Source organism: Pantherophis guttatus, chromosome 6, assembly GCF_059756535.1.
Source record: "Pantherophis guttatus breed Tessera chromosome 6, ASM5975653v1, whole genome shotgun sequence".
NCBI classification, from domain to species: Eukaryota; Metazoa; Chordata; class Lepidosauria; order Squamata; family Colubridae; genus Pantherophis; species Pantherophis guttatus.
Genome location: NC_142068.1, coordinates 38229754 through 38250564, shown reverse-complemented (window position 1 = coordinate 38250564; position 20811 = coordinate 38229754). Strand labels below are relative to the sequence as shown.

At 38.3% G+C, this 20811-nt stretch overlaps 1 protein-coding gene across 4 annotated transcripts in view; it reads right to left on the bottom strand.

Moving 5' to 3' along the window:
- The window catches only part of SNED1 (sushi, nidogen and EGF like domains 1), a 79139-nt gene that overhangs the window by 3706 nt on the left and 54622 nt on the right, over window positions 1-20811 (bottom strand). For 3 of the 4 annotated variants that reach the window (XM_034439509.3, XM_034439511.3, XM_087872110.1), the window contains exons 18-30: window positions 18064-18177; window positions 13231-13344; window positions 11500-11613; window positions 11195-11308; window positions 10133-10429; window positions 6542-6725; window positions 5705-5817; window positions 4204-4482; window positions 3410-3554; window positions 3197-3279; window positions 3003-3104; window positions 2746-2862; window positions 401-488 (exon numbers count right to left, since the gene is read on the bottom strand). In XM_034439509.3, coding sequence (XP_034295400.1) covers window positions 401-488; window positions 2746-2862; window positions 3003-3104; window positions 3197-3279; window positions 3410-3554; window positions 4204-4482; window positions 5705-5817; window positions 6542-6725; window positions 10133-10429; window positions 11195-11308; window positions 11500-11613; window positions 13231-13344; window positions 18064-18177 — 1864 coding nt within the window. Of the gene's footprint in view, window positions 1-400; window positions 489-2745; window positions 2863-2940; window positions 3105-3196; window positions 3280-3409; window positions 3555-4203; window positions 4483-5704; window positions 5818-6541; window positions 6726-10132; window positions 10430-11194; window positions 11309-11499; window positions 11614-13230; window positions 13345-18063; window positions 18178-20811 lie in introns of those variants that run through there. The other variant, XM_034439512.3, reaches the window with a different exon arrangement.

Genomic DNA, 20811 nt, shown 5'->3' with positions numbered 1-20811 from the left:
TTTTTTAAACTGTGCAAGAGTAATAACCCCCCAGTGCCCTAATAAAATTCCAGGCCATTGGCAGAAAGACATTACTCACATTTCCCCCAAAGCCTCAGCAGAATCAAGCAACCTGCAGTCTCCCCAAAACCATATTGCCAATTTTTGATGGTGCAACTGGTGAAAAGTTGATACTATCTTGCTATTTTGAGGCAGAAAAATGATATTTGTAGTATAAATCTAAACTAGCCTTAATTCAGCGTAAAAGAATCTCTCCTCTCCCCCCCCCCCTTCTCCTTGGGCCTCCTATGGAAAAAAGTGAACAGGCAGGTTGGAATAAAAAGCAGACTGCATCAGGGATAGCAGGCTTAAATCTGAAGTTTGATATGTGAAAGAAAAAAATTGTCAAGACAATACTTACAGATAATGGCAGACACCTCCTTCCCAGACTGGAAAAGGTTTTGTTTCAGAGTACAACCGAGTACAAGACTGAGGCACTTTTTTACAAGCTGGAGGGGAAAAACATCATGTATTGAGCTCATTTCAATAAATAGAGATACATATTTGGATTTAATTTTCTTTGCGCAAATCATACAGCAGTGCCAAGGAATTAAACTGTTCTTATGTGTGTGTCTGTGGGGGAGCAAATATATCTTGAAAGAGATTTGAAGAGGGGAAAGGAAACACAAGTACATGATACAACTTGATTGTATGTTAGTGCAGTTTGCTCTTAGATAATAAAATATGCTGTGCCAAGGAGGATTGCATAGGATCACCTTGTAATTTCTGTAGCAAACAAGGCAAGAACAGTTTTTGTAAGGCAGGTGAATCTTATCTTCTCAAAAGAAAAAATCTCGTGCTTTTTACATCCTTATTTTTGTTTTAATTCTTTTTTCTTCTGTTCAATCATGTCTGGTTCTCAAAAAACTGCTTGGACAAGTCCCTGCAGTTTTCTTGGCAAAGTTTTTCAGATGTGGTTTGCCATTACCTCTTTCCTAGGGCTGAGAATGTGACTGGCCCAAGGACATCAAAGGTCTCCTGCTTTATAGTCTGATGCCTCAATTGCTGCACTAAACTGGCTCTCATAAGGTTAGAATTTTAATAAAGCTCAGCATGATAATTATGCATTATCTCAGCCATGAAAACCTCAACCTTTCCTCCCAGTTACAGTTCTGCCCACAGATACACAATTACAAATTGTGCTATGCAGACATATTTCCTATTTCTTAATAGCAATACTGAAATAGCAATTCCACTCCGTAAAGCAAGCTTGCAGCAATTCAACCTTTGCTCAATTTCTATCCATATATCTGTCTACAGTACTTAATTATATAAACTAGCAGCTACAGTATGTCTGTGGTCTCTTTTTTCTATTAAAAAAGATGGACACCTATATTTTGTAAAAATAAGAGTAATTTGAACTTATAGCAGACTGGAACGCCTGCATAATCTTCAGTGTCCTCCTTAATTCACTCTGACATACTCTAAGGTAAGATGTTTGATGTTATTATAGTTTAAATATAAGCCAGTGATGGGTTGCTACCTGTTCGCCCTGGTCAAACCAGTAGCAGTGGCAGGAGGCTCTGCCCACCCGCCCGGACGTCTCTGCGCATGCGCAGAAGCATCGCGTGCACGAACACGTGCGCCCACGAGCGAATCGGTAGCGGCCAAAATTGAAACCCACTATTGATATAAGCCCCTTCTCTAGACTATTCTTGGTGGCATAATTTCATTTCATTATAGAGAATATAAAAACCGAAAGAAAAGGGCAGAGTTGGGAAATCATTATCAGGGAAGGGACAAGACTTGTTATAAGTTTTTATGCACACCTTATTTCATCTTTTCAATAGCTACTACTACTTTCCAATCATGACCCAAACAGGTACTTCCCACATATGGTTTTTAATTTTCATTTATAAGTCAGAAATAGATTTCATGAATAAAATGTAGCTTGCAAGGTCAATATCTTCTGAACCAGAACTATATTGAAAGTGTATACACATACACACACACACACACACACACACACACACACTCACTCACTCACTCACTCACATATTTCTTTATGAAAATTCACCTTCCAAATACTGTTTTTTTAAGCCACGAAGTTTTTCTTTTATGCATTTGTAGCAATCATATTACAATTAGATTCCATATGTGGAATCTATATGTACACAAATCTCACTTCCTCTTCCAATAATATTTTTTTTCCAGTTCATGGCAAAAACGTAGCCATATAACAGATTGATGTGTGAACAATACTTTGTGTGGGTTAATGGCCTATATTAATGGATTTATCAGTTCCCAAAGTCTGATGAACATTACATTTATGACACAGGTGTAGGCATATGTCTTTTTGGGGCCAGAAAGAGTTTTGTCAGTATTGTTGCATATATTTCCTACAGCCCATAAATCAAGTTCTTTCCCTATTTCCCAGTGCAGATTTTTAACTCAACTTCTCCTTCCAGTTTATGGATAAATTTCTATCCAGTTTTTATCCTGTACTGCTAAACATCATTTCTAATTCTGTATGTAAGTTTTTCAGCTCTTTTAAAAAGAGGAGCAACAGTTGCATATCCAGGCAGATTCCTATTACCCCTCCTTCCTTCCTTCCTTCCTTCCTTCCTTCCTTCCTTCCTTCCTTCCTTCCTTCCTTCCTTCCTTCCTTCCTTCCTTCCTTCCTTTCTCCCTCTCTCCCTCCCTCTCTCTCTCTCCTTCTTAGTTGCATGTGGCAAAATTGTTCAGAAAAGCACACTTTTAACTCACCTAGTTCACATAATCTGCCTTTGAATCCTGGAGTACAGTCACAATTATAAGACTCTAATCCAGCAACACAGGTCCCACCATTTTTGCAGAAGTTTATGGAACAATTCTGCCTCTCACCTGGTAATGCAAAGGGAAGGGTGTAATACTCTGGCTATTTTTAAGATTCTTGATAATCCAGTACAAATCAAACATTACTTAAGGTTGGAGAGGCAAGGGGGTAATCTTGGACCATCTCTATCTCCTTTCTTCAAACATACTTTCTCTCTTGGTACTCTCAGGTTCTGACAGCTGCACTGCTAGTTTGGCCCGACTAGTTGATTCCTCCACATTTTCTTCAACTTTCGTGAGAACTTCTGGTTCTAGAAGAAGCAGGCAAGAATATATTTTAACCAGAAAGTTTGTGCTGTGTGACAGAGCAGAAAGCCAACAAGGGAGGGTGAACAGTACATACGTGTTTTCACAGAAACTGATCGACTTGGAGAGCTGCTGATTTTAGTAGTGATCCTTCCTCTGCCATCCACTAGTTCTGTAAACCTTTAAAAAACAGAAAGATTCAGACATTCCCATTTGCAAAGCTAAAATGATGTGCATCAATTTAGCACCCCATGAATCTATAATTATTTTATTCTAGTTTCATTTATTGTAATCTAGTTTCATTCTTTACCTGGCTGTTAGTGAGGGCTCCTCGGGGACAGAGTGCTCAGCAAGCACATGCAATTCTGGTAGGAAAGTTGGGGGCACTCTGTTTCTCAGCATCCGTGGATGCCCAGTTTGGCTCCAGCGTCTTTCAGAGGTTCCATCTTTCTGCACTAAATATAAGACACGATAACAAAACTGGATGAATGGAATGTAAAAATCTGGGTAACTCGAGGCCTGTCTCCTTTTCAGCAGGGTATGCCTATGCCACAGTCTTAGGAAAAAAATTCAAAGTATGCTGGTGAATGTTATTGTAATTATGATGTTGTGCAGATGGTAGAGTTAAGCCTTTCCTTTTAAGCCATTTTACCCAATAAAAATCTTCCCAGAATAGAACAGATTCAGCAAGGGAGACATTCCTCATCATAAAAATAATCTTGGACAGATATGTTAAATTTCCTTGAGGATGCAGTCACAACCAGATTTATTCTATTTCTCTCCCAATTATTATTACTATTATTATTTTTTAAAAAGATACTCAATAATTGATTTCCAACAACTATTTAATGGCATGATGTTACTTTAAATCAAAAGGATAAGCAAGACATCTAAGCCTTTCATTTGCACATCCAAGGAAACAGGATGCAAACACTGATTCTTAGGTTTTGCTAAAAAAAGTCATCACAGAGAATAGAAGTAGTTGATCGCTGAATGCATGAAGGATATAGAGAGATACAAGCTGCTGCCGCCTCTGCCTTTCTCACCCTTAATAAGGAAGGTAAACAACAGCAGTATGGAGAATAATGTGTGATCTACACTTACAGGCCGTAATGTAAAGATGGGCTGGCTCACTCATCACTTGTCCTTGATCAGTATTTTGAACAGCCATCACAGATAAGCGATACCTTTGACCTGGGTTCAGGTCACGCACGGTGTAGGAAAACAATTTTCCATTGGGGACATAGCGGCTCTTTACACTCTGGCTGGTACTGACATTGATGATGTAGCCTTCCACTGAGCCCACAAGGGGTTGTTCCCAAGTCATCTGGACAGAGGTGGCTGCAACTCTGGATGCAGTGAGGTTTCTAGGAGGCAGAGGTCCTGTTCAGAGAGAAGAAGGAAATTTGATTGGAATTTTCAGCTGTCTATCAAATAAATAATTATGAAAATGGGGGAACCCTCAACATTAGTGCTAAGCTCACTTCTCTGCTTTCTTAAATTTGCAAGCAGCTTCTTGGAATTCACTAGTTATCTGGCTCCTGTGATTGCGTTACCTTTGTGCCCTCTTGTACATTTGTATCCTCTCTCCTCCCCCAACTTTATTCCACTCATAGGAAAGAAGGCATCCCAGGTGTACTATGAAAGATTGCATTTTTTTGGTTGCTGATCTTCATAACAAGAAGTATAAAGGAGGAACAATGATCAAAGTAGCTTAAACTAGAGATGGATTTTTAATTTGAAATGAAATTATGGAGGTAACTAATATTTGGACTATCCTTCTGCATCAGCTAAACTAATGATATAATATAAAATTAAGCAGCAAATCATCCACACTGAATGGTAAGGGTACATTCCAGCTGTATATGATTGACAAGCAAGCAAGGGTGAAATGCTCCCAGTTCGGACCGGATCGCCCAATCCGGTAGCGATGGCGACAGGTGGTTCGGAGAACCAGTAGCAAAAATCCATGCCCCCCCCATGCCCAGCTGAGCCGCGTGATCATCAGAGCCTTTTTTTTTTACTTTTAAAAGCATATTTTCTACAACCTCTTCGGCCGAAAAAATGCTTTTAAAAATAAAAAAAAAGCCTCTGATTATCGTGTGGCTCAGCTGGGATCGTCAGAGGCTTTTAAAAGCATTTTTTTCTGCAACCTCTTAAGGTTGTAGAAAAAATGCTTTTAAAAGTAAAAAAAAAAAAATGTTGGCCACCCCCACCCAGTCACATTATCCCCACCACCACCAAGCCCGCTCACAGAACCGGTAGTAACAAATTTTACATTTCACCACTGCAAGCAAGGTAAGTCATTCCTTCCTTTACTTTCCAGACTTTGGAGGAAGTTGCATAAAGAATAGAATTAATGATTTTCAAATTGTGGCTTCAACAGTTAGGGTTTATTTCGTTAGCAGGATTTTGAAGCTAATGACAGCTATTAAATTGCTGTTCAATTCATAAACAGTGCAAAGTTTGGTCAGATGCCCTCCTATGGTATCAGGAAGGGGGCTACAAACACTTTTACCACTGTTTTGCTCTGTTGTTTTAATTGGTTTATGAATTACAAAATGACAAAGCAAAAAGCAAGCAGAAAACGTTCAGTAAAACTCACGGGTCCAGACGTAAAAAGGAGATGTAGCAAAGCTCTCTGTGGCATGATCTTCACTACTAAGGCCACTTAAGGTCCACATATGGATAAGATACTTCTGTCCTGGTTGAAGGTCCCTTATGAAAGATTAGATACGATGAATAAATCTTAATCAGAGAGTTAGGATTTTTGAAGAAAAAAACACAGTTCCTTATTGACCACTGATGAGTCAGAAACTTAGATAAACTATCCAGTCAGATATATGCACACAACTGTTCAATAGAAGATAAATACTTGAATCAATGCCAGTTTCAATTTTCTACCACATATATGCTTCAATTGTCTTTCTAATTTGAGAAGTTTTTGTATTTAATTTAATGGAAATAAATAAAGGTGGATTCAGATAGGATAAATTTTCCCTTTCTTTTTGCCATTTGGTCTTGTTGATTTGTCTTCCCTTTCCCACCTTTATTATGGATTCAAGAGCTAATTTTAGAGCTAATTTTTTGATGAAGTGTCTTTACACTGAGGTTCCTAAACTTCATAAAAAATATCTAAGCAAGAAATACAACTGTTTAATCTCTAATCTCGGCTAGGCCTATGGAAATGATCTGGTAATGCTCCAATAAACTCAGAAGGCCTTTGAAGCAGCTGTGCCAATTTTCCAGTGGCTATTCTGAGACTTTGAGGAGTGGATCTATACGAGTGCTTTGTTCATTAAATTGTTTACCTTGGCCTAATCTTTGGTGATCTAGCAAGCCAGCTGTTTAGCTACGTTACAAAAAAACACTCTGGACTACTTTTATTTATTCACCACTACCTCCCTTCTTCCATCCCATATATCTTTTGCTTCTTGCTCACCAAAATGTGTATTTGGTCATAGTATTGTTTAATTCTACAGCATGATCCTCTACATCTTCTGGCTGCCGTATGGACAGGCGCACCTTGCTGACTGTGGCATGTTTGAGTTTATGAAGAGCCCATTGCACAGTAATGGTTGTGGAAGTCACATTGGCTATTTCAAATCCTTCTACTGGGTGAGGTCCTGTTAGGATGAGAGAAGGGAAGTGCAAGGGATTGTTACAACTCACTACAATTGACAACACACCCACTTGATCTTCCTCAAGAAGAACAGTCCTATCAGAAGCCTTTTTCTTGTTTTCTACTAAGACAAATGTTGCTCTGGGATTTTGACAGGACTTTTATAACATAATGCACCCCTCCCCACCTCCTTTGGCAGTAAACTACATGGCATCTTGCAACTGTACTGGAGAAAAAACATTTTATTCCATAGTAAAGGGTCTCCCTCAAGATGTTCTGACACACTCAATTACCAAGTATTTATTTATTTATTTTATTTATATCATCATCACCCATCTCCATTCAAACTCCCAGAGCCTCCAGGCAATGGGAAAGAACCTGAGTGCATCATCTGGTAAAGTCAAAGCAGAGGTGTACATGTAAGTATCACAAGCATACTGATACCATTCCCTGTGTCAACAGATGCTCTGACCCAGCAGCTTCATGTACATGTTAAAAAAGAGTGGGGAAAGAGTGAAGCCCTGAGACATCCCATAAAAAAAGTAAAGTGAATGGCATAGAAAGGATGCAGCCACAATTTACACCAATAACCAGGAAACAGTTTGTGGCTTGTATCCAAGACTAGCAGCAAGTTTTCCTTCTCTGCCTGAGATTTGTACATTTTTAATTTTTTAAATTCAATTCAATTCTAATTTCTAAATGTTGATTTTTAAATATTTTTTAAAATGCTTTTATATATGTACCGATAATTCTCAAGTTACAACCACTCGTTTTGTGACCATCTAAAGCTACAACAGCACTGGAAAAAGTGACTTATGAATGTTTTCCACGCTTACAACTGTGGCAGCACCCCATTGGTCACGTGATCAAAAAATCAGAAGCCAGATTCACTTAACAACCAGGTTACTAACTTAACAACTGCAGTGATTCGCTTAACAGCTGTGGCAAGAAAGGTCATAACATGGGACAAAACCCATTTAACAACTGTCTTGCTTAGCAAAGGAAATTTGGGGTTCAAAATCAAGGACTACCTATATTGTTTTTTGTTTAATTATTGTACAGTACCCAGAGTTATTTCTCATGAGATGAGAGGCTACATAAATTTAATAAAGATACTTCATGAATACACACAGTTATTCATTTACAAAGCAAGCTCGGGTTCTGCTGCTTCCAACCTGATACTTTACACTGAGGCTAGTATTCCTGACTTTCTGAGAATTATAATTTCCAAACTTCTGGAGGGGACCAATGGGGACAGATATTCTCACCAGTCAGTCATTAGCATAACAGCATAGGAAATGTAAATCCATGAACAATAGCACTATCTCTTCAGCAACTTTCTGCATAACTAATTTAGTGCTATGTAACTCAAATGAGCAGGGAAGCCCATGGAACAAATGTACTAACAGCACATCACTTTTATATGTCTTATGCATTCATATTCTAGCATAAGTCATAATCCCACAGAAAAATAGTCTAATTTTGCTGCATCACCCATAAACATTTAGTCCCTCAAATATTTCATTGGCATAGCAATTCTATTAATCCAACTGGTTCTTATTCTGCATTTTGAAATAGCAACAGCCATAAAATAGACAAGAAAAAAATCTGTACCATTATGTCAGTGGTGGGTTGCTACTGGTTCGGTTCAGAACTTGCAAACCGGTAGTAACAGCAGCGGGAGGCTATGGATGCTATGCGCATGCGCAGAAGCACCGTGCGCGAGAGTGTGCTCCCGTTGCGAATTGGTAGCAAAGGTAAGTGGAACCCACCCCTGCATTATGGCTATAAAGCAGCCCAGATAAAACTTGAAAAAGTATTTCCTCATAAAATGTTTTAAGTAGAACATTGATACAAATTAGTGAGATCGATACGAGCTAATAAATTAGTATGAGAACAATGCAAATAAAATTTGTTTACATTAAGTGTCATTAGAGCTCAATCCAATTCCAACAGAACTGTTTGAGATTTTTAGAGAAGATAATACTGCAGAATGACATTTGTCTTCTCTTAAACTCCTTAAAACAGTTTAAGGAATATATGCATGCACTTTATTAAGTATCACATGTGCTCAGTATTAAGGTCTACCCAAGACTGAAGGCAGCATCTAATTCTTAGAAGAAGAGATCAAATCAAAAGTCTTATTTAGTTGTGAACATTATTAATGATACCATTGCAAAATAATAAGAAATATTATGGGTCATCCTTCTAGGTAGTTCTTTTCAAGACCTATAGTTCATATCCTTGAAGAAGAAATACCTTCCTCTTGTTTTCCTAGACTAAAAAAAGAATCTCAAGTTTAGCAGCATTGCCTAGGTCTAGGACATTTCATTGTCTATTGCTTCACATGTGCTCTTGCTTTATTAGGATATGATATGCTGTTTTTCAAGTGCACTTAATTTATTCTGATGTACTGAATTGCTAAAAACCAGGATAGAAGAAGGGAAGAATTGCATATTAACAGGTCATTTAATAGACTAAAAGTCATTTTGCTATATCAATTTTGCCTACCCAATTAAAAACACTTTAAACCACTTTATTGCTAACATTCTATGGAATTCTCTTTAATATTACCTGGAATTCTCTTCCCTATTCTCAGTGCTATTTATTTCAGGACTCTTCTTTGAAAAAAAATTAATCCCAAATACAAGTGTCAAATGAAAGTATGGAACAGTGAAGCACATATAAACTTTGTAAATAATTTGTCCACACATTCCATACCTTTAAGAATAATAATCAAAATTAATTTACTTTCCTTATCCAAAGAAGACTAATAAATTATCAAGCATGATAACTCAAGTTCTTTTAATGCTTTTTCTTATTAGAATTAAAGAAATCAAACTATCACAAGCTAGCAAGCAGCCGCCAATTGAATTTTTGTTGGGAGCATTTTAAGCACTGTCTGAAAATGCAATTAATCTGAACTAATTCAGCCTAAGATTACATCGCATAGAAGAAATATATATAGTAAGAATGGTAATACCCGATTATAATTTTGTAACTGCCACTGTAAATCATTTGCTGCAACTTTGACTTTTATAGGCGGTGATTATAAGGTAATACATATTTGGAGAACAAGACAAGATTAATGCAACATTTTTCCTTTTGTTCCTGTGTCATGTCTAAATGTAATTATGCTAGCTTGGTATAGAGGAAATTTCTACTATGAATCAAAGAATGGTGTCCCACTATTCTTATTGTACAGCTTTCCCCAACCAAGTGCCCTTGGTTCATGCTAGTTGTAGATTATGGAACTCTAAGGGAGAATAGCCAGGTTCTGGAAGGTTGTTACATGTTAAGGATCTTGCAAAATGCCTTGAGGATCCTTAAGCACTGCTTGCATGGCATTCTAGCTACTGCAGCCAGGCATTTCTGTACCCACAACTCTATTCCTCTAAAGGAGCTACTCACTAGTACGAGTGACGAGCATGATGGGCCTGCTGATATCATTCTTGTTATTCGATTTGCGTTTGACTGAAAAGACAGAAATATTGTAGGCTTTGCCGGAGGCTAGTGCCCGCAAATGGTGGGCAGCACGACTTCGGTCCACATAATCAGTCCAGCGGTAAGAGCCGTCGAAGGATACGTACGTCACGGCGTAGCCATCAATTATATGTTTGGCAGCCTGGTCCTTGGGTGGGCGCCAAGAGATTGACAACCCATTCTCCTCCACTTTTTCCACCTTTAATGACATTGGTGGCAGCAGCTCTTCATGGTGTCAGTGCCAACAAAAGAAGGAAAAAAATAGAACTCATTTAAATGAGTTAGTTTGGCTTTCCACTGCCTCATTTCTTTCAGACAACTTCCAGAATATGTAGCCATATTGGAGGCATCCAACAGCCATTTGTTATATTTTATGATTTAGACTGCTTCAAATTACTGCCACCTTAGGAGCCTCCCTCTCTCTCTCTTTCTCTCTCTTTCTCTCTCTCTCTCTCTCTTTCTCTCCCTCCCTCCCTCTCCCTCTCCCCTCCCTCCCTCCCTCCGTGTGTAAATAGTCACAACAACAGTTGCAACAATGCAATCAAAGTCCCAATCAATATGTATGCCCATCAGCATCACCTGTATATAGAAAGAGATGGGTCTCTTTTTTAACACCTCCCTTCCCAGAACAGCACTGTGCCCTCCCAATGAAAAGGTTTTCCTTCCCATATTTCCTTCGCCAACATTACAATATACCTGGAAGGAAAACTGGAAAACAAAAGTCAAATAGTGGAATTCAGCTACCTCAGAAGAATCAACAAAAACATCAGGAGAAGATGTTTTTGCAATTACAGTATCTATTCTAAAACCAGTGACACTTTTCTAATGAAATTCCATCCAGCAATTGAAATTGTTGAGATGAAATTAGGAAGGAGGTTTTGTTCATCCCAAATGAAGAAAAAATGAGGAGGAAAATGTATTCAATCCATACAATTACTATTTTCTAGGATGAACATGACTAATGTAGATTCAGCTTTTTAGTTTGATTACCTTTCTCACAATTCCTGCCAGTATAGCCCACTTTGCAGGTGCAGATGTGGGATTCATTAGTTGGTAGACAGTAGCCTCTATTTCCACATGGATTGAAGAAACAGGGATCACTAACTAGGACAGAAGGACAAAGCAATTCATTGAGAACCACAGTTTTTACAGAAACTGTGAAAAGTGAAAATGTTTGTAAGGGAAGACCGAACTTCCTTAAAATGTGTACAATATATCTATTCCTTTTACTGTCTTGGAAAATTAGTAAGTACCTTTGAGTTTGCTAAATGCCCTTGCATTTCATGTTACCTTACCTGACTCACAGTGATAGCCAAAGAAGCCCTCTGGACAAACACACAGGTAAGAACCACTGTGACTTTCACAACTTCCTCGATTCCGACATGGATTTGATTTGCAGGCATCCACTTCTGGGGAGCATAAATACACTCACTCAGATATCTGTAGGAGGTGTCACATGGAATTAAGAAGATGACTCTGCTTCTGGTGGATAGCCCTTTACAAAGATGCCTGCTGTAATGTAATTTACACTCAGTACCCCATAATGATGAAGTGAAACAGAATTTTAGAAATGTCTGTAAATTTATTAAAAAGAAAAAATCCTGAAATATCACATTGGTATAATTATTCAGATCCTTCACTCAGTACTTTGTTGAAGCATCTTTGGCAGCAATTACAGCCTGGAATCTTTTTGGGTATGACACGACAAGCTTTATATACCTGGACTGGGGGATTTTCTGCCATTCTTCCTTCCTAGCATTCAAGTCAGGGCTCTGGCTGGGCCACTCTAGGACATTCACAGAGTTCTCCCTAAGCCACTCCTGTGTTGTCTTGGCTGTGTGCTTAGGATCGTTGTCATGTTGGAAAGTGAACCTTCAGCTCAGTCTGAGGTCCTGAGCACTGTGGAACATCTTTTCATTGAGGATATCCCTGTACTTTGCTCCAGTCAGCTTTCCCTCAACCCTGACCAGTCTCCTGCTGCTGAAAAACACTCCCACACCATGATGCTGCCACCACCATGCTCCAGTGTTGGGATGGTATTGGGCAGGTGATGAGTGGTGCCTGGTTTCCTCTAGACATAATGTTTAGAATTGAGGCCAAACAGTTCAATCTTGGTTTCATCAGACCTGAGAATCATGTTATTGCAAAGTTTTTTCTTTTTAATAAATTTACAGACATTTCTAAAATTCTGTTTTCACTTTGTCATAGGATCCTGAGTGTAGATTAATGAGAAAAAAATGAATTTCAACAACTGTAGAATCAGGCTGCAGGATAACAAAATTGTCAAAAGTGAAGAGGATCTGAATACTTTCTGAATGCACTATATACTTTCTGCTTAATAAGTATGAAATTGGTGGAGGAAATTCATGTCAGATAATGACACTATTATTTCTACCAAAACCTAAGGAAAAATACTTATGGGGCCCAAGTTTGTTTTTTAGCAACCTTTTCAGAGGTTTCAATTTCATTAAGAAATACATCACTTGAGTGACTATCCGAAATGACAATCTAACTGTCTGTAATGAATAGCCTCATGACAGGGGAGTTGTACAAAAAAATCTAAAAATAATAGGAATATATCACAGCTGGCTCAACATAGCCTAGCCACTGCAGATTATCTTCATCCTCAGTGAGATGAATAGGTGACTACTTCATGCCATCTAAAATCTCTATCAGAATGTATAAAAACTGTAAATCTCTAAGCAGCATTTTCTAAGAATTAGAGCAGTGATATGTTCTAATTTATACTGCTGTGCGCAGACCAGCTACAAGGTTTATACAACCTACAAACACCCTGCCTTCCAATGTCAGAAGGAATAACTTTTTTAAATAGCTATGATTTGTACTGTAACAGTTAAATTAACATTTATACTGAATAAAGCATATTTATGAGACAGATCAAACAACACAAAGATGTTTATCTTCCATTGTTAGTAAGAAGTAATATTGGAAGTTCTAAGAATTTTCTTAGAATTCATTCATTCATTCATTCATTCATTCATTCATTCATTCATTTCTTTATTTACCCATTTCACACTGCGTTCCAACGAAGCCTTCAGAACAATGACAGATAAATGATCCTGGCTGGTCTTTGCAGACACCACCATTTTTGCATGGGTTAGATTGACATTCATTAATTTCTGCAGGTGTGAAAGAAAAATTAAAAATTAATTGAGTTATTCAACCCAACAGTAATGATGTGCTAGAAAACCAGCATCATTGAACAACCATGGAGTCTAAAGCGATTTGTCTTACCTCCCGTTTCAATTAAACCTTACTGTTTTACTTTTGCAAAGTTGCAGAATAACTTTCATACTTGATAGCCACAGCAGCTTCTTATAGTTTTAGAACTGCAATGAATTGTCACTAAAAACTACATAGTGCAAAAATTAACGAGATTTAACAATTATTTGTGCAAGCAAAGGGAAAGCAGGACAATATGAAGATCAACACATGCAGCAAATGATGCATTATAATTAGTACTACACTGTAGTGAATAAGGGAGGTGGCCTTGACAAAGATATGGAAGATCCTTGCCAGGACAATGAAGGATAAAAGGCCCAGAAGAGACAGAAAACATTTGGAAATGGTTCAGGCAGATATCTTTGGTGTAACTGAGGATATGCTTTAGGATAATATACATTTCTTAGAATTATATGCCAAGGAATGTGAGTACAGCCATACTTAATTGCAATTTTGCACTAGCAAACGATTGTAACAACAGAATTCCTAGGAGCCTCCAAAAAACAAAATCACAGGGTGTCATTTATAACTGGAAGAATGAATCACTCATATGGCTTGTCCTTGTGTGCCAGTAGCTATAGTACAACTATGCCTTGACAATATGAACCCCCCACTTTGCATCAAAATGTTCTCATGTTCCCAATCAATGAATGAGACAGCCTTAAGTTGCTACAAACTGTACTAGTATACAAGTATTGTTTTTCCCTTTTGATGTCCAACGGGTGATCAGAGGTTGATTTTAGAGTGTTGGGAGATGCGAGCAGATCCCCTCCTTCTGGTAGCTAGTCAGTCTTCATATAGATATTTTTCTCCTAGCATTTGCTCTTCTCCATAACCACTGTGCTTCTTGACTTCGTTTCATATCTCTCACCTTCCAGCTATGTTTGACACAAAGTTCTGCCAAGATTTCCATCAAAGTAGAGGAGAGAGGACCAGATCTTTACAATTTCATTCCAGAAAGAAGGGACATGTTACCGCTAATTTACTTTAAGAATATCCTGAAGTATAATCTGTACCATAAGATACAATAGCCATATTGTTTGTGATTACAGCCACAATTGTAACCTGGAATCTGAAAGCTTTGAACACTGTGTTTTTGTGTGGGTATCAGCAACTTTGAAACATACGTAGTCCTCATTTAGCTAAGATAATTGGGATTGGAATTTCTGTCACTAAGCAATATGGTTGTAAAATACAACATGTGACTACATGGCTTAACAATGGCAATCCTGGCAGTCCCTGCTGCCATTGTTAGGAGAGATTTGTAGGCTGTTAAGTGAGGATTTCCTGCTAGCTTACAACAAGTAAAGTCAAGTGGAAGCCGGCAAAAAGTGGCAAGTTTTGAGCAGCTTGCAAGCAGGCCAGTGGCAGCCCGGTGAAGATATGGCCGCTGCCATGAACCACAAGTATGTCTAGGCATGTGTTGGCTGCTGCGGAGTGTGGGAGAGCATGCAGGTGACTACTGTGACATGACAGGAGCATAGCTAGGCAGGAGGGTTTCACAGTGGAGTGTGATAGGGCACACAGGTGGAAGAGCATGAACAGGTGGTGGGTGCTGCAGAGTACAGGAGGGAACATAGACACAAAATCAGCTGGGTGACTCTGGTTCCAGTCCTTATCTCTCAGAAAGTAGTGAATAGCAAACTAAATCTGCAAAGAAAACCACAGAGTCTATAGCCCAGAAAGTGGTCAGCAGCCAAGACTAAGTTGAAGACACATATGCATCCCAGAAAAAAAAGTGGCACTCTCGTGGGGCATGGGATAGAAATCAAACATATCAGACTAGAGGAGCTTGTTCTGAATTGCCACTCAGTGCACAGTGCTTCAATGCATTGATTCTCATGGTTTTCCTCATTGTCTGATGATGTGTTGAAAAGGGACAGCAGCAACAGAAGAACAGGACAACCTTATCCACTACAGGAATAAACAGATGCAACAAAGGAAGCAGCTTATTTTATGTTGTACCATTATATTGACTTAAGAAAAAGTAGATATACTCGCTCACAGTAGGTAAAAGACGATAGTCACAATTCTATAAGGAGTGAACTGACTGAGCAAGAGGCAGATTTTATTTTATTTTGTTATTTAGTTTGCTAACAGAACCCGATGAAGAAGTAGATATAATCCAATACATCCAATAGTCAAGAAATGTCCTGGGATTATTTTGTAATTTGAAAAAGTACCGTGGAATGTATTGGCCATCATTTTATAACATAACTTTCTGCTTGTTTGATTAATATTCTGCTACTTTCATATTTTCTGAAATCCTCCCCTTGTAAACAATGACATTATTTCAAGCTTGCATCATTCCATTCCTGAATAAATTATTTGCAGTGCTCCCAGCACTCATTCCTCTCATTTCTTCTTAGAAGGCTGAGAATTCTATCTCAATTGCATTAATGGCTTGGGGTTTTGCCCTTATGTCTGTCAAAACAGAATTTTCATATCTGAAAGGATAATGGGAAGTTTTGCTGTTCTCCCAAGCAGGCAACAAAAAGAACAGCTATCCAATTGTGATCCAGCTGATAAAATTCCTATTTTGACACTAGGATATTTCACACTTCACGAATTTAGTTATTAAGATTATCCCCAACATCTGGAGGTCAGGTGCATAATGATTGGTGAAACTGCACTTAAATGGAATGCACTTTAATTTTCCATTTTAATCTGATCTGCTGTAGACATTTCGGAGTGTGATCTTTTTGATTTCTTTATTTACTTAGAACTCTTTTTTTATAGGAAGAGCTCTTCTCCAGAACATATGGAGAAGTAACAGGACCTTGCCTGAAGACCTCTTCCTGCCCCTGTCAAGCCTCCAGGTATTCATGCAAGAGATCTGAAAAGAATCCAAATCTGAAAGGAATTGAAGTAGTTTACAGCTAAATCGTACAACAGCAATAGCACTTAGATTTATATAATGCTTCATAGTGCTTTACAGCCTTCTTTAAGTGCTTTATGGAGTCAGCATATTGCCCCCAACAATCTGGGTCCTCATTTCACCAACCTCGGAAGGGTGGAAGGCTGAGTCAACCTTGAACCGGTGAGACTCGAACTGGCAAACTGCTGGCAGTCGGCAATCAGTAGAATTAGCTTGCAATACTGCATTCTAACCACTGCACCACCTGGTCACCTGTGGCTTGGAATTCTGGGAACTGAAGTTTGATACATCTGGTAGACAATGACTGAAAATACTGGTCAGTTGCCAAACATATATATCTACTACATTCAGGGACTCCTAGGTTCCAAAACAGGTTTGCAATTTCACAGTCCTTCTGGACTCACGGCTGTGCATCAAAAGCAAGTGGAAATTGTGCTAGAAGAGTCCAGCTTCAGCTGATGCACTCAATGCAGCCTTATCTAGTGCAGGACAACCTGACTACAGCACCTCATGTCCTTAGACTACTGCAATGCAGTAGTCTGCCTTTAAAAACCACTCAAAAACAGCAATTGAACCAGAATGTAGCGGCCTGTTGTGTTGACTCATACCCAATGTTGGGAACATATACTGTAACTCCAATACTGTCAAGTCTTATACCAATTGTGGGTTGGTTTCTGAGTATAATGTAGAAGTGCTGGTGTTGACAAGGAACTAAAGCCAAGAAATGCTTCTTTTCAGTTGTTTTGGAACGGTCTCCTATAAGAGACCAGACTGGCTTCTTCCCAGTGGTGAAATCCAAATTTTTTTACTACTGGTTCTGTGGGCGTGGCTTGGTGGGCATGGTATGCCTTGATGGGCGTGGCTTGGTGGGCATGGCAGGGGAAGGATACTGCAAAATCTCTGTTCCCACCCCACTTTGGGGCCAGCCAGCGGTGGTATTTGCCGGTTCTCTGAACTACTCAAAATTTCTGCTATTCTCCAAACTACTCAAAATTTCCGCTACCGGTTCTCCAGAACCTGTCAGAACCTGCTGGATTTCACCCCTGCTCCTTCCCTGATGACTTTTAGGCAGAGATGAACATTTGAGCTTTTTATAGAGTGTTTCAGTTCAGTATGTCATGGAACCATATTCTATTCATTTTTTCTTCTTGTTATTGTGATTGTTATGGATGATTTATTGTGTTATGATTTTAAATGTAGATTTTAAAATGTTTACTTTGAATTGTACTGTAGATGTACAGTGCATCTTTGATTGCAGTGGGATGTGATAGACAAACTAACAAAAGTGCCTAAGAACCTTTATGCAAATTTTTATATTTATTTATTTATTCATTCATTCATTTAATTTATATAGCCATCCAACTTAGTCCAATGACTATGGTCGGCTACCAAGTGACTCTGGGTGGCTTTGCCCAGAAAGAATCTTCCCCATTCTTTCATAGAGTTTTACCAATTTCTTACAACACAATGTTTTAGGAAAGTTTTCAGGTATGGCTATCATATATGGCTGCAAAAATTGGAAGTATACTAGATGGTAGGAAAGTGTTGGGATTTTATGAATCTCTTTGTCATGTCTTAGTGATCATTTTGACTTTGGCACCCTATATGTGGTAGACCTGCTTTTGAGATCAAAGGCTCCAAACTATTAATAGAATTGTGATCCAATGAGAAATGTACTTCACTAATAAACAGTGACATTAAACAATTTCTTAGCAAAGATATTTCCATGTTCTCTTACCCGACTCACAGTTGCTTCCTGTATAGCCAGCTTTACACAAGCAAAGGTAATGGGCAATTTGATTTTTGCACAACCCCCCATTCAGACAGGGTTGTGATCTACACTCATCGATTTCTGTAAAAGAAAGTAAAAGAAACAGGCATCACCTATCTGCAATGGAAAATCTGATGTCTAGAAAGCATCTGGAAAGAGACTGCTGCATTCTTGCTTCTTAAATTATAAGTATATAGATCCGGGGCATCATTAGTTTGAACATCAAAAATTGTGCATTTAAAAAATAACCCTCCCTCCCAATCATCAGAATTCAGGGTTGCACAATTTTGGTTTTTAAGAGAAGTAACTACACAGACAAAAAGGAGAAAACAATTGCAATATCTGCTGTTCTCCCCAAAACACATTTCATATGGGTGAGAAGAGCCATATCTGATACAAAAATCTCTAGATTCAAACCCCAACAACCCGAAGTGGAAGTAAGAGATCTATACAGAACACCAGAGAACTGCTACAACTCAGTGCAAGTAATTGTAAAAAGTTACAAATGGACCTTATACCTGTATACATAATGTCACTGTAAAAGATAGCTTCCTAAATTAGTAGATTTGAAGCATATACACTGGGGAGTGAATGCTCCATCCCTTCTTTAAGAATTACCTCCCTTTGGAATTTTATTAGTAGCTCTTTATTGTAGGGAAGAATCATTGTTGGTTATTATTATTGTTGTTATTATAATCATTGTTATAATTATATTATTGTACTACAATGATAAATATTGTTCTTATAATCATTGTTGGTTATTATGTATGCTGATAACAGTGAGCAGAAATTCCTTATGGAAATGTAGTATAATTATAATTATATTATTGTATTATAATTATAATTATTATTGTTATTATAATCATTGGTTATTATGTGTGCTGATAGCAGTGAGCAGAAACTTCTTATGGAAATGTAGTTCCTTCCTTCTTCTCTCCCCCTCTCTGCACCAATAAAACACAGGTACAATATTTAAAATACAGAAAAATCAAACCTGAAACAATAAAAAAAAAATACTGACTTCTGCAAACCATAGATATTGCTAGAAACGTGCAACCTTTATAATTTCACAGAAGGAAGACTGTAAGATCAGAAACATAACTGATGTTTCAGTTATTTACGAGACCGCCTTCTGCCACCAATAGCCTCCCACCGGCCAGTACGCTCGCACAGAGTGGGCCTCCTCAGGGTGCCGTCCGCCAGACAGTGTCGGCTGGCAACCCCCAGGGGGAGAGCCTTCTCTGTGGCAGCGCCCGCCCTCTGGAACAACCTCCCCCCAGAGATACGTACAATATCAGATCTCCGGATTTTTTGTCGGGCCCTAAAAACCTATTTATTTCAACTAGCCGGGCTGGCTTGATCCCACAGTTTTGGGTTAAATTTAATTGATTTTAAATTGGGTTTGTTTTAAACTGCGGCCAAAAATATTTAATTATTTTAAATTGTTTTTAAATTTTGTATGTTCTGTTTTTATTCTGGCTGTTCACCGCCCTGAGTCCTGTTGGAGAAGGGCAGTATACAAATTGAAACAAATAAATAAAAATAAATAAATAAATAAAATAACTAAAATTTCTGGAAATCAGGTTTATGAATGCCAAACATCATGGGTGGTACAATTGGCAGCGCAACTATACATGGCTCAAACTTTAAATCAGAATAAATACACATGGTTATTCTACAGGAGATTAGTATATATGGTAGTGTGCCAATTTGAGCTAAGATTAAAAAAAATCCCCTATGTGGAACATGTAAGATATTATTGAGGTATATATAACATGTAAGATATTATTGAGGTATAGGAATTGTCCATGAAGAACCTGCAATTATTCCATAAGGCTGCATGATAGTAACCCTAACATTTTGTAAGTTTATAAACCTCAAATTCTTTATTTAAATTCAATTAAGACTTTATCTGGACCAAGCATGAATCAGGGAGTGAAAAGCTACAATATGTCACACCAGAGTTATTTTCTCTCTTCAGGGATGAGAAAAATCTATCCAGTAGGATGTGATGAATCAGGAACTCACTCCCCCCATGTTTCAGCCAAAATTTGAGGTGGCAAAATCTCAGGACAGCCGCAAAGAAATGCATCCAAGCTCATTTGAATGAGGGACATGAAGTATGGCTTTCAGAAACTTGGACTAAATCACTTCCAGGGTATAGGCATCTTCATAAGCATAAAGCTTGATTTATATAGAAGCAAGCCCAGAACTTCTGCTTTACATAGTTTAATGATACTTGGAGTTAAGGATATTACATCTGTAGGTGCCATTGATTACAATAAATAACAGGAGTTTCCTATTATTTGTACAGGATGATAAAGGGAATTGCTTCTTCTTCATAACAAACCCTACCTATTCAATATCTATGTCTTGTAGCCATATCAGCATTATCTTACCTCTTTTTCTTCTGTCAAGAATTATCCACACAATAATGTTCTTGAGTTCACAAGTGCTATGTTTGCTGGCCGTAATGCAGGACTGAGATCATTAGCCTTGTCAGAACCAAACTGCTCAGAATGGAAGCAGACAAACAGATGCTCTGCAAACATTCCACATTTTAAGTCTCATCAGAACTGGCCAACATGGCTCCTGGTAATTGGCTGGGGGACCTAGTCCAAAAAACTGTAGAGCACCACATTGGCCTGCTCCTGGTCCTAGATAACTGCTTGTCCTTGCAACTAGTCTCCTATATGTAGGATGTTTTCTTTTAAT